At 38.4% G+C, this 12952-nt stretch overlaps 1 protein-coding gene across 1 annotated transcript in view; it reads left to right on the top strand.

Moving 5' to 3' along the window:
- BMP5 (bone morphogenetic protein 5) overlaps positions 1-3843 on the top strand; it is a 113939-nt gene extending 110096 nt beyond the window's left edge. The window contains exon 7 of the mRNA XM_077769072.1: positions 1904-3843. Within this exon, the coding sequence (XP_077625198.1) occupies positions 1904-2053 (150 nt within the window). The 3' untranslated portion in view covers positions 2054-3843. The remainder of the gene's footprint in view (positions 1-1903) is intronic.
- Positions 3844-12952: the final 9109 nt, after the last annotated feature.

Here is a 12952-nt window from a genome sequence, read left to right as displayed (position 1 = left end):
TGGGTGTGTTGTACTCAAACTTTCTCCAGTAAAAAGAACCTGTGAACTCTAGCCTTCTCTCCTTCCTATGAGACTTCACCATGACCTAAAAGCCAATCATGTAGAGAGAAATGCTGCTGTTTCCAAGCCTTGGAAGAATAGCCAGCATCACTGGCTTTCTGTAGAGTCAGAGCAGCAGCCACTATTGGCTTATAGAGAAATGACACTTTGTCAGAAAATTCTTTGCTTCTTTATGCTGTCGTCTCAATGACTCAGCACACTTCTGTTTCATTAGATATGCATCTAACATACCAACGTTTCCTTCAGGCTTAGCAATGCTTAATTATTGAAAAAACTCTGTCAAAAAAACTTCCCCTTTCTCTCATTTTTTCTTTTCATTTTTTCATATAAATATATAAGCACATATTGTCAGCTTTTAGGGCTGGAGTCTAGAAGGCAGTGTCAAAAATGAAACATTTTAAAAAAACCTGACACGGACTTGGAACAAGACCCTGCTGTGCATCACTGTTCTGGGATATGGGACATAAGTCATTGCAAAACTTGAAGGATACACGGGAAGTTTGATTTTTTTTCCTGGCATTGTGCACTCTACGTTTGTTCTGCGTAGGACATGAAACAAGAAGACAGGCATGTTTGTTGTTAAAGGCAAGCATATTTGTGACTAATAAGTTTGAGAAACTATTCAAGAACAATCCATTTTTTTAGAATGATTGCTTCGTGAAGCTGCCAAGGCCATTGAAACAAGGGGTTATCAATCATGTATGTGTGGGTTATGGAAGATAAAGCTGATGAGGGACAAAAGCTGCATCTGAAATTTGTAGAAACTATCCAACTTTTAGTTTTCTGAGGTCTTAGGAAATTTCAAGTTCATGTCAGATCACCTCATTTTTCCTGCTGTTTCTGTCCACATGCAGGGCTCCTATATCATTTCAGCCAGGACATTGTGCAGCCAAAACTCTAAGAGGCTGTATTTGCTTTTTGTGGATCCCTCAGGGCTCATCAGTGGGACTTCCTATAAACTCCTTTGGGGAAAGGGCCAGGATAGGTGGGTGGGAAAGGGGAAACTGTGTTCTGGCTCCTTGCTCAATTATTGCAAATCATCGGCAGACTGCCAGTCTGATCAAAATGAGAATCAACCCTTTACTTAAGTATTTCATTTTCAGTGTACAGCTACCTTTTAGGCTTTTGGGAGAGTGGGATATTCAATTTGTAAAATATCTAGGCTCCTCACTTCTGTTTTAGCTGAGCCTGCTTTTCGACACTTGGGTAAGAGAGAAAGAAAGTCAAAGCCAATCCGGTAAAAAATTCTGTATAGAAGAGTTGATATCATTGCTTTGAGACAAGTTTTGGATTATACCTGGAGTATATTTTGCGGTGATTTTTATGCTTCCTTTACTGTGGAAAATTTAAGAGTTGGCATAACTTTTACAATTTATTGTTCAGTAGTCCTTGAAAAAATAATTCTTAGATCCAAATCTTTCTACAGTCTCAGTGTCACTTCACTGATTTGCATTTGTACCCTCTGTACTTCTCATGAAGTCTATAGAAGTTGTCATTTTTACCAAAAACAACTCAGTGCAGGTTGCCACGTTCTTTCCCCCAGGAAAATTTCCACTGAATATTCCATAGAAGGAGTTTTCCTTACTTGGTAGAATATTTTTCAAGGCCCCAACACATAATTAGAACTGGTGAGTTGATTCTAGGTGTTAATTCTTAAAAATACATCCTTCACTACCAGTTTCCAACCCCCACCCCAGCCACTGAACATAAATAGGAGAAGAGTGATAGCTTAAGCGTGTACCCGACTGCGAGTGACAAAACAAGAATCTTATTTGAAAGCTGTGGACAAAATGTCTTATTTCTTTAAAAAAAAAAAAAACCAAAACATGTTTTTCTTTCCCAGGTTCATCTGATGTTTCCTGACCATGTGCCAAAGCCTTGTTGTGCCCCAACCAAATTAAATGCCATCTCTGTGCTATACTTTGACGACAGCTCCAATGTCATTTTGAAAAAATACAGAAATATGGTCGTGCGCTCATGTGGCTGCCATTAATATTAAATAAGAATGGTAATAAGAAAAAGATCTGTATTGAGGTTTATGGCTACAATAAAAAGTATGCTTTCAGACAAAAAGGGAATTTCATAAGATTAGTCTGATTCATTTCATCTCTGTACCTATGTACGATATCATGTATATAGTCACTTTTATTTATTTAAAGATATATATCTCCTTTGTGGATGCCTTATCAATAAAATCTATTTTATAGGTCTGTTAGATATAGATAGCCCAGTCTGTCATTCAATGGGATATGCTAAGTCCAATTCAATTTCATTTCAACATTTTTTAATACAATTTTGATATAATTATCTGAAATCAGACAGTACTCCTTTGAATGTTAGTCATTGGTGAAGGAAATTGAACACATTTGGTTATGTTGCCAGTGAAAACTGTGATAGGATGTTTATTTAGAAATAAAACTAAAAAAAAAGAAAAAACCCAGAACAACTCAAACAAAAATGCTTGGATAAACACAATTTTTGTTTTCGAGTTTCTGCTTCATTAGATAAAGTGAAATGTTGAACTGGATTAGAACAAATAAGCAGTAGGCAGGACATAGAAGCTGAAAGATTACACATAATTGTTGTAACTGTTTGCTTTAACAGAATTGGTGTAACTGGAGGCGTGCGTTCCTTCTTGGCTTGTAGACTGTAGATTTTGCAAAGCACTCAAAGCTTCAGGAACTCTGTGGAGACAGGCTTGAGCCTACGTCCATAACTTTCCAAGTTAACACTAAAAAATCGTAGTACAACCTTCTTACCTCAAATAAATCACGTCTGCCTATTATCTAGAACATGACTGCTGCAGAATTTTTTTTTTTTTTCAGATTTAAAAACAGTCCAAAATAAAGAAACACTGACATGCGCTCCGCTTCCCTCCCCACAGGCAAGAGTCACTGCATACATAAAGCATATAAAACATACTGGAGCAAAGATGCCGACACAGCCATTTTCTTTAGCTCTCCTTCCTAACGGAGTTTGCTGATTGATGTGATGCAAGGGATTTTATTTAGGTGAAAGCACTGAAACTAAACTGAAGGAAATTACCAAAAATCCCAGAATGGCTTTGACAGAATTGCCATTTCGAAAGAACAGCTGAAATCCATTTTTCATATCTTTGAGAATGAGCTCAATGAAAACCTTATTTTGTAAGGGGATTTTGTAAACCTTCCTCCAAGCGCAAATAATTCCAAATGGGAAGGTTCTGTTGTGTGTACGTGCATGTGTATTCTTCCCTCTGAAATTAATTTATTTTCTTTCTTTGCCTTCTAAGGCTTTTCTTTAACACACAGTAACTTTGGGAAGGATGACATTTAGATGGATTACTTGCTATTTCTGGTGGCTCCATGGTTAGGCTTATTTACAGTTCATCTAAAATATTCATAAAGCACCATTTATTAATCACTGTTTTGGACTTTTCAAATAAAACTTATATCAGAAATAGCTTCAAAAATGTTATGAGTTGGTTTGTAATTCAGGTATATTACAATGTTGTTTGAAAATACAGTTTATCTTAAAGAGAATTTGATAATAACTATATTGGGGGGTGCATTAAGTAATATATTTTTAAATAAATAGTGTACCATTGTAAGACTAAGAAACAGAAGTCTATATTATTATTCTCTAAATGTGCTGTTTAAATATATTTTAAAATCTATTAAACGTGTGATGCTAGTTTCTGCTGTGCTTTATTTAAGAGGGATACAAAATGTAAGTGTGTCATGAACTGAGAATAGAAGAATATCAGATGTAAAAGATTTGTGGGTTACATGACTCTTTATGCTGTTTTTAAATGCCAAACTAGCTTTTGTGTTTTTAATAAATAATTCACTGTTAAATGGACAAAGCAACAATCTATGAATTAAATATCTTCTTAATCTGCTCCAACAACGAAGAAATTTTAAAAATAGCAAAAATGATAGGGATGGAAAAATGCCTCACTGGTTCTTTTTCATTAAAAAAAGGAATTCATTAGCATCAGTATTTTTCCACTTTTTCAAGTTAGATATATGAATATATATGCACATATGCTCACTTACATTATTCTCAAAGAACTAGTACAGTAAATTTGTAGTATGACTTTAGTAATACTTAAGCTACTATCATAAACCAGAATGATTTGGCTTATTTTAACAGGATCCAAACAACTCGGGTCTTTTTAGCTAGTTAGGTATTGGCTTTTTGTTTGTATGTTTGTTTTTCTAAAATCTCCTGCTTTATATTTAATTTGCTTTGTAAAGCGGCCCTAGTTCTTTTTGAAAGGAAAAGGGCATAAATCACAAACGTCCATCCTTTAAAAGTAAGACAGAAATAAACCATCTACATTGAAACAAAGAAATAAGAAAAATGCAAGAAAGAATATCCAAAATTCTTTTTTTCTCAAGAACTTTCATTTTTAATCCCTATATCACCATCTTCGAATCTGAGCCAGAGTCTACTGGCTACTATACAGTCTGGCAAATATCATCGCCCAAGAAATTTACAATGAATAACATTTATGATGCAGTTCCATGCAAGGCAGAAGAAATCCTGATTCCCAAACACAAGTCACTGTCTCATACTACTCAGTCAAGGGCTCAAAGTATCATCCAATTTCCATTTCGAATTACCTGCTTTTCTAGGGTTTCTCTTTTGCATTTTATTTTATTTTATTTATTTTATTTTACTTTATTTGCCTGAAACTTTTTAAGTTAGAAGTGAAAATGCTTTTGCTGATAAAACATATATGTTGCTAAGTATACATCTATGCATCTGTATTTGATCAAGTTTGGTTAAGATCATAATTGAGGAGAAAGTAGGTAAAGTAACAATCAATGCCAGTATTTATTCTTATTTAGGCAGGAAAGTGACACTATATCCAAGTTAGCAATTTAAAAAGAGCAAAGTTTCTGCAAAACTGCCTCCACGTCTGTTGTAACATTTGTTAAAGACTGTTTGAAACATGAGGATTTCGAAGAAGAAACTAGATCAGATGTAGCCTTTAAAAATAACAAAGACATTTCAGAAGTTTTAAAATATCCACCTTAAAACCTTCGCATCTCAGTTTCAAGTGTGCAGAGGCAGCTAACCTCCAATCGTTCCTGAAAGGTCAATATATCCACACAATGAAGAGAGAATGTGTAGAAGCACTACAGTTTCAAACTAGAACTTATGTTTAGAAGAATGAGAGACAGAAGACTGCAATAAACAGCCCCCAGACCCAGCCAGTTTGGAAACAGAACCTAAGCTGATAGTTTACTGAGTGAAGTGAGCAGGATTTTTTCCCCCAGTTCATTGTAGCTACTACTGTATGGTGAAATATAATAGGACATACTTAAAAAGCTGGACTGTGTTTATTTTCCCGCAGATGCTTCTAGAAAAAGCTCAGACTGGGAAAATAATTCTCTACCTTGATCCACAAGGCCAAAGGGATGTCTTAGATTATGCATCTTTATACTTTCTTCAATAATTCATATACATACACATATACACACACGCACACACACACACACAAATAGGTATATTTTTGTATGTTTTATTTATTTTTTAAAAAATTTATGTTTATGTGTTTTTGAGAGAGAGAGAGAGAAACACAACACGAGCAGGGGTGGGGCAGAGAGAGACACACACACACAGAATCAGAAGCAGGCTCCAGGCTGTCAGTGCAGAGCTAGACACAGGGCTCTAACTCACAAACTGTGGGATTATGACCTGAGCCAAAGTCAGATGCCCAAACTGGCCACCCAGGTGCCCTTCATTTATTTATTTTGAGAGAGAGAGAGAGAGAATGAGTGGAGGGAGGGAAAAGAGACAGGAAGACAGAGAATCCCAAGCAGTCTCTGCAGCTGTTAGTGCAAAAGTCCAAGGTGGGGCTTGAACTCAGGAACCCTGAGGTCATGACCTGAGCTGAAACCAAGATTTGGATGTTTGACAGACTGAGCTACCCAGGAGCCCCAATATTTTTTATATGTTTTAAAGAAGAGAGAATCAAAATGTGAGTACAAAATTTAATGAACTTTGGGGAAGGAAAAATATAATGCAACAAAAAATTTAAAAGAACTTAAAGTGTATGAATATCAAAGAGAGTTCTAACATCCATTTAATCATTATTCCAGAAAATTAGAGAGTTTTTGAGGCAACAGTTGACTTCTTTATCAGAGCTGGCTTCTCAACTTGGAAGTCAGTCAACAGGTAATCACTATCTTCAGATTGCTAAGGAAAAATAACCGTCATTAGGAATTCTATATCCAGCGAAACTGAAACATCAGGGCAAAATAAAAACATTCTTAGGCAAATAAAACTGAGAGAGAATTTATCAATAGTAAAGCCCACTGCCTTAGGGAGAAAAACAGTTAACCCCAAAATATATACAAAAATGATGATCAAGAAGATGGTAAACATGGGAGTAGGCTAAAATAAATAATAATGCCTGATAATCATGGTTTTAAAAATCAAGAGAATTAGGGGCGCCTGGGTGGTTCAGTCAGTTAAGCGTCTGACTTGGGCTCAGGTCATGATCTCATGGTTCATGGGTTTGAGCCCCGTGTCGGGCTCTGTGCTGACATCCAGCTCGGAGCCTGGAGCCTGTTTTGAATTCTATATCTCCCTCTCTCTCTGACCCTCCCCTCTTCACACTGTCTTTCTCTCTCAGAAATAAATAAAAAACATTAAAAAATTATTTTAATTAATTAAATTACATTTAAACAATGTAATTAAATAACATTAAATCGGGTTAAGTAGAGTAAAATACTGTACAACTAAGGAATATATAATGGAAGATGGATGGTTGGAAATGGTTTTGCACTTTACTTAATGATGATTAAACTTATAACTTCAGAACACAAAATAGTATGTATATTTTAAATCAGGATAGACAAAATTTTCCTGTAAAGGATGTGATGATAAATATTTTAGGCTTTGGGTTTCTGGTGCAACTACCCACTTCTACTGTGGTAGTGTGAAAGCAGCTGTAGAAAATATGAACACTAGGGTCACCTGGGTGGCTCAGTGGGTTGAGCATGTCTGACTTTGGCTCAAATCATGATCTCGCAATTTGTGAGTTCAAGCCCCGTGTGGGGCTCGCTGCTGTTGGCACAGAGCCTGCTTCAGATCCTCCATCCTCCTCTCTCTGTTCCTCCTCTGCTTGCACTCTCTCAAAAAGAAATAAAATTAAAAAAAAAAAAGAAAAGAAAATATGTACACTAATATGTGTAGCTGTATTCCACTAAGACTTTACTTATCAAAACAGGTGGGGGTGGGGGCGCCTGAGTGGCTCAGTCAGTTAAGCGTCTGACTTCAGCTCAGGTCATGATTTAAAGGTTGGTAGGTTCGAGCCCCGCGTAGGGCTTTGTGCTGACAGCTAGCTCAGAGCCTGGAGCCTGTTTCAGATTCTGCGCCTCCCTCTCTCTCTGACCCTCCCCTGTTCATGCTATCTCTCTCTCTCTCATAAATAAATTTGAAAAAACATTAAAAATTAAAAAAAAAAAACAGGTGGGAGTGAGATTTGGCCCATAGATTATAGGTTACTGACCCTTGTTCTAAACCACTAAAGAGGATAATTGCAATGCAGTAAGTTAAGATACAATCAATTCAACAAGATGAAAAAGAAGAGTATTTTTTAAAAACATAACAAAGGGGAAATATTGCATATAATAAAATGATGCCATTAAGTACATACATAGACATATAATATCAAATATAAGCAGACTGAAAAGGTCACTACTGCCGGATTGGATTTAAGATAACTTCAACCGCGGGTAACATTTTGTTCATTAACTTTTTTAAATGTTTATTTACTTTTGAGAGAGTGCAAGCAAGGGAGGGGCACAGAGAGGGAGAGACACAGAATCCGAAGCAGGTGCCAGGCCCTGAGCTGTCAGCACAGTTCTCACAGCAGGGCTCAAACTCACAAACTGTGAGATCACGACCTGAGTCAAAGTCAGAGGCTTAACTGATTGAGCCACCTATGCACCCAGTAACATTCTGTGCAAAAGAGGCACACCTAAAACTTTAAAACACAGGAAGGTTGAAAGTAAAATGAAAGTAAAATATATACCTGGACAATATCCATCACAGGAAAACAGAGTTAATTATATTATAAAATATATTTACCCTTTAATACCCACCATCCATTACTGTTTTGCATATAAGGACACACTGTTGTTGCCTGTTCACTTTTGGCAGATCTTCTCATAAAATTGTTTCTGGGAGAGTTTTTTTTTAAATTACTTGTTTAAAATTAAACCAAAAAGAATTTTATCTTGGGATATGTCATTCTCTTCTTAAGGTTTATTAAGACTGGTGACTTGAAAATCCCTTGTGTTTTAGATGAAAATTCACAGCATTGTATTTAACAATGCATGTTGATGCCAGAAAGACTGTCAAAGGTGATTCCACTTAGAAAGTAAAATAAAACCTATGAGAGAACAAGCACGTCTCCAAAGATGTCATGACAAGAAGGAAGAATATTTGAAAACCCTTGGCTATTGAACATAATGGGTCCAATGAATCTCCTTTCACACTAACCTCCTAGGGCTATTATTAAATGGAAGTCAAGTAATTTCTATATTCCCAATACACTAATACAGCTTCTGGGCCTTCATAACATTTTTCCATTCACCAGGAATGCCCTCCCTAAATTCTGCCTGCTGATATTCTACTGATTCCTGGAGTGACTTCTCATTTGCTATTTCCTTCAGAAAGACCAAATACACCAAACCAGATGTGTTTTATCCCTCTTATAAAACCACTGCAGCACTCTCACTTCTGAAACATGCATCACATTGTGCCAGCTACTATAGTTATTTAAAAAAAGTCTTATATCCTTCTACACTGTAAGATGAAGAAGTCCTACCATGCTTAATCATTTATTAATTCTCTAAGCATTGTTATAAAGATATTCTCATGGTTGATGTTCTATACATATGTTGGAAATGAATAGAGAGTGGCTTAATTATTTTAATAGAAAATAAACAAAATACATAAAAGGAATACTGTCAAGCTGAATCAGTGAGGGAACTAAATTCCTGATTTTTAAAATAAAATGTCCTGAAGGTATCTTTCACATTTGTGGCATTCTAATCTGCATTTCATTAAGGTGTTTTTTGTTTTTCTTTTTCCTGAGGTTTTATCTTATTCTTTTGTTTGGAACATATTCTCCTGCTCTTCATTTTGCTTGGCTCGGTGTTGGTTTTTATACATTAAATGAAACAGCCACCTCACCCAATATTGAAGGAACACCCCTGTGTTGTTGGTGAACCTTATCATTCAACCTTGCCCAGCTCTTGGTTGTTTCTCAAAATTTTGTGATTATCCAAGCAACCTATCTGTTTTTAACAACTCCCGGTAGTTGAGGGTGTGCCAAGACCAGTCAGTGACTTACTGACCAGTGCGAGATCTCAGTCAGCCCCTAGGTTCAAGGTGAATGGAATCCACACCTGCAGGCAGCAGCTCTTAAGGTATGCAAATGTATATAGTCCTTTGGAACCACAAGCATAAACCCTGTTGGTCACCATCATCAGGCGATCTGAAGGTGTTTCCTGAGAGGCAGTAGCAAAAATCAGGGCTCCAGATGAGTGTATAAGCTCCATTTTGGGAGATACCCATGACCTGGAGCAAGATAAGGAGAGAGTGCAAAGATGGTGTCCCCCTCTATGTTCCGGGAAAGCATCTCCGTAGCCTCTACCTGGGTGCCAAATCTGAAGCCTACTTCTAAGGCCAAAGCTCCAGGACTAGCGAGTAGGCCTCTTTCAAATGTGGCTGAGGGTGTATTTGAATCTCTTATCTGCACAGTGCCTTGGGGATGGTAGCTTGCCAAGCACAGTCTCTGATTGTTCCAATCCTATGGTATCTAGAAGCACAAGTCTCCCTGACCTCCAGAGTCAGGAAATGAAGGGGTGTCCCCTGGGCGCAGCTTCAAACACTGGGTTGACAGACATAAAAATCAGGGCATCAGAAATACCTAGAAGCTGCATTCCAGGAGATGCGGGCACTCTGCAGAGTGCAAAGTGAAGCAAGGCAGGGAGGGGAACAAAGATCAGATCACACTAAAGAAAATGAAGAAAGAACCTCCAGAGAAAGAAAGAAAGAAAGAAAGAAAGAACGAAAGAAAGAACGAAAGAAAGAATGAACGAATGAACGAAAGAAAGAAAGAAAGAAAGGGAAAGATAAGGAAGGGAAAGGAAAGGAAAGGAAAGAAGGAAAAAAGAAGGGAAGAAAGAAAAAGGGAGGAGGAAAGGAAGGAAAGAAAGAAAAGAAAGAAGGAAAAAAGAAAGGAAGAAAGAAAAAGAGAGAAAGGGAGAAAGAAAGGGGAAAAAAAGAGAGAAAATTCCTGCTGTTTCTGAGCGAGAGGCTTTAACAAGATGGCACCCACCAGCCTCCTACATGGGGAATATCCTTGCAGGCTCCAGTGCCTCAGACCAATGCTTCGAAATTAGCAAATGATTCTCTTTCCATGAAACCTGGGTGCTTTTCAATGGGCTGATTCTTTACAGGCCCCTGGGACAGGTGGGTCTGCGAGTGGATATTTTGAGTGGTGTTTCTGCATTTACCTCACCTCTGCACCTCTCATGGGTGCGAGGACAGCTGGTCTTCAGTCAGATGTTTTGTAGACTCATCTCTCAGGTGCTGGTCTTAAAAGGTGGGGTGCTTAATGTGAGGAACTAGGCTTTTGCTTCTCAGAGAAAAGCTCTGGTTTTTGAACTGCCTCTTGATTGTGGCTCTCTGTGCTGGGGGTGGGGTTTATGGCAAGACTATGTCTCAGACTTTCCTCCTTGTTTCCATATGGTTTCTGTCTTGTTTGTCCAACATGAAGGGGCTGCTCTGCTAGTTGTTTCTTTTTTTAATTTTTAATGTTTATTTATTTTTGAGAGACACAGAGTGTGAGTGGGAGAGGGGCGGAGAGGGAGGGAGACACAGAATCTGAAGCAGTCTCCAGGTTCTGAACTCTCAGCACGGAGCCCGAGGCGAGGCTTCAATTCCCAAACCAGGAGATCATGACCTGAGACAAACGTTTAATCTGGGAACCACCCAGGAGCTCCTAGTTTTTAATGGTTTTTGAAGAGGAAATTATTCCATTTATATAGCTGTAGATTCCATGCTCTGGTAGGAGAAGTTACTGTTTAGGATCTTCCTATGCCACCATTTTTTAAAAAATTAAGTTTTATTTATTTCTGAGAGAGAGAGAGACACGCAGCGTGAGCAGGTGAGGGTCAGAGAGAGAGGGAGACATGGGATTGGAAGCAGTCCCCAGGCTCTGAGCTAGTTGTCAGCACAGAGCCCGAAGCCGGGCTCGAACCCACAAACCGTGAGATCATGACCTGAGCCGAAGTCGGACGCTTAACCGACTGAGCCACCCAGGTGCCCCATATGCCACCATTTTAAACTGGGACATTCTAATAGGGATAAAACAAGGAGCACAATGTGGAGCCCATGGGATGATTTATTACTTCTAAAGTATAGGAGGGAAAAACAGGCCTCCAGAAAGGTAGAAAGTGCTGCCTCATCCATGTAGTGGTGATACAAAATTGAACGTAGAGAAAGGAGTTACTTGTGTAGTCATCTGTGGGAAAAACATTTCAGGCTGAGGTATCAGCAGCTTTGTGGTCGGCCCTTCTGAGACAGCAAGAAAGCTAACGTGGTCATGGTGGAGCAGAGTGTTCTGACTGGAGGAAAGACATGCATTCAGGGAGATAGGGAGTCAGGTGGTATAGAGTCTGAAAGACCACCGCGAGGACTTTGAGTTTTTACTCAGAAAGGAAAAGACATTCAGAGTTTTTTGAGTGGAAGAGGTCACGACTTGTGTTTTAAAAGGAACATTGCAAGTTTAGAGGAGACCACTGGATAGGATAGCAAAACCAGAGGCAGAAAGATAGTTTGGGGGATATTGAAACAATCCAGTCTCAGAGTGGTGGCACATTGTTGTAACTGTAGAAGGGTTGAGGAGTAATTAGAAGCGAGAACTATTTCGAAAGTGGAGTAGAGAGATTTGCTAATTACGTGTGAGAGAAGAGTGAGTTGCGGGTGACTCCCACGTTATGACCTGAGTAAACGGAAGGAAGAATCATTTACTGAGTTCCAGTATAGGATGGGTAGCGATTGCCCCAAGGAGTTGGGAGTTTGCTTCGGGGTATGTTAACTTCTGAGTGAAATGTCCAAAAAGTGGTTAGAAATGTGAGTCCTGAGACTACAGGAGAGGTCTTGGGCAGAAATATAAATCTGTAAATTACTAGTATATAGGTGATACTTAAAGCCAAGCAGTCTGTGAGGTCACTGCTGCAATAGTAGCTATAAGTGAGAGTCCTACTCCAGCTTTCATTACCCACTACTTAATCACGCCGAAGGACTACCTAGGGGACACAGATACTGACATGAAGAAAATCACTTAGTTTGTGCTCCTGTCTGCCACAGGGCTTTATGAATCAGGTTATCTCTGTTCATTGAGAAAGCACAACTGGAACTCCTTATAGGTATTGCAGAAGATAAAATTTGGGGTTTTAGTGTACTAAATTATATATAATTTTGTCCTAACAATGCTTGCTGTGCATTTAAAATAGTCGAAGGAATTTTGGGAAAGTGAAGGTAGCAGTGAGGGTGCCTGGGTAGCTCAATTGGCTAAGGGACCGACTCTCGACTTCAGCTCAGGTCATGATTTCATGAACTGAACCGTGAGATACAGCCCTGCATGAGTCTGCTTGCGAGTCTCTGTCTCTGCCCCTGCTCTCTCTCAAAATAAATAAATAAACATTAAAAATATAAGTAAATAAAATATTACTGAACATTAAAATGGCTTTTCAAGAAAAGACTGAAAATCTCTTCATAGAAGTGCTGCTGATTTTTGACCATCCCCATCTCTCAGCCTTGGCCAGGTACAATTCCACCTTGAAACTTTTCATTGTAAGTTCCTCAGCATATTATT

Source organism: Crocuta crocuta, unplaced genomic scaffold (genome assembly GCF_008692635.1).
Source record: "Crocuta crocuta isolate KB4526 unplaced genomic scaffold, BGI_CrCroc_1.0 scaffold205, whole genome shotgun sequence".
Classification (NCBI taxonomy): Eukaryota; Metazoa; Chordata; class Mammalia; order Carnivora; family Hyaenidae; genus Crocuta; species Crocuta crocuta.
The sequence above is the reverse complement of the archived record's forward strand: the minus strand, read 5'-3'. Positions and strand labels throughout refer to the sequence as shown.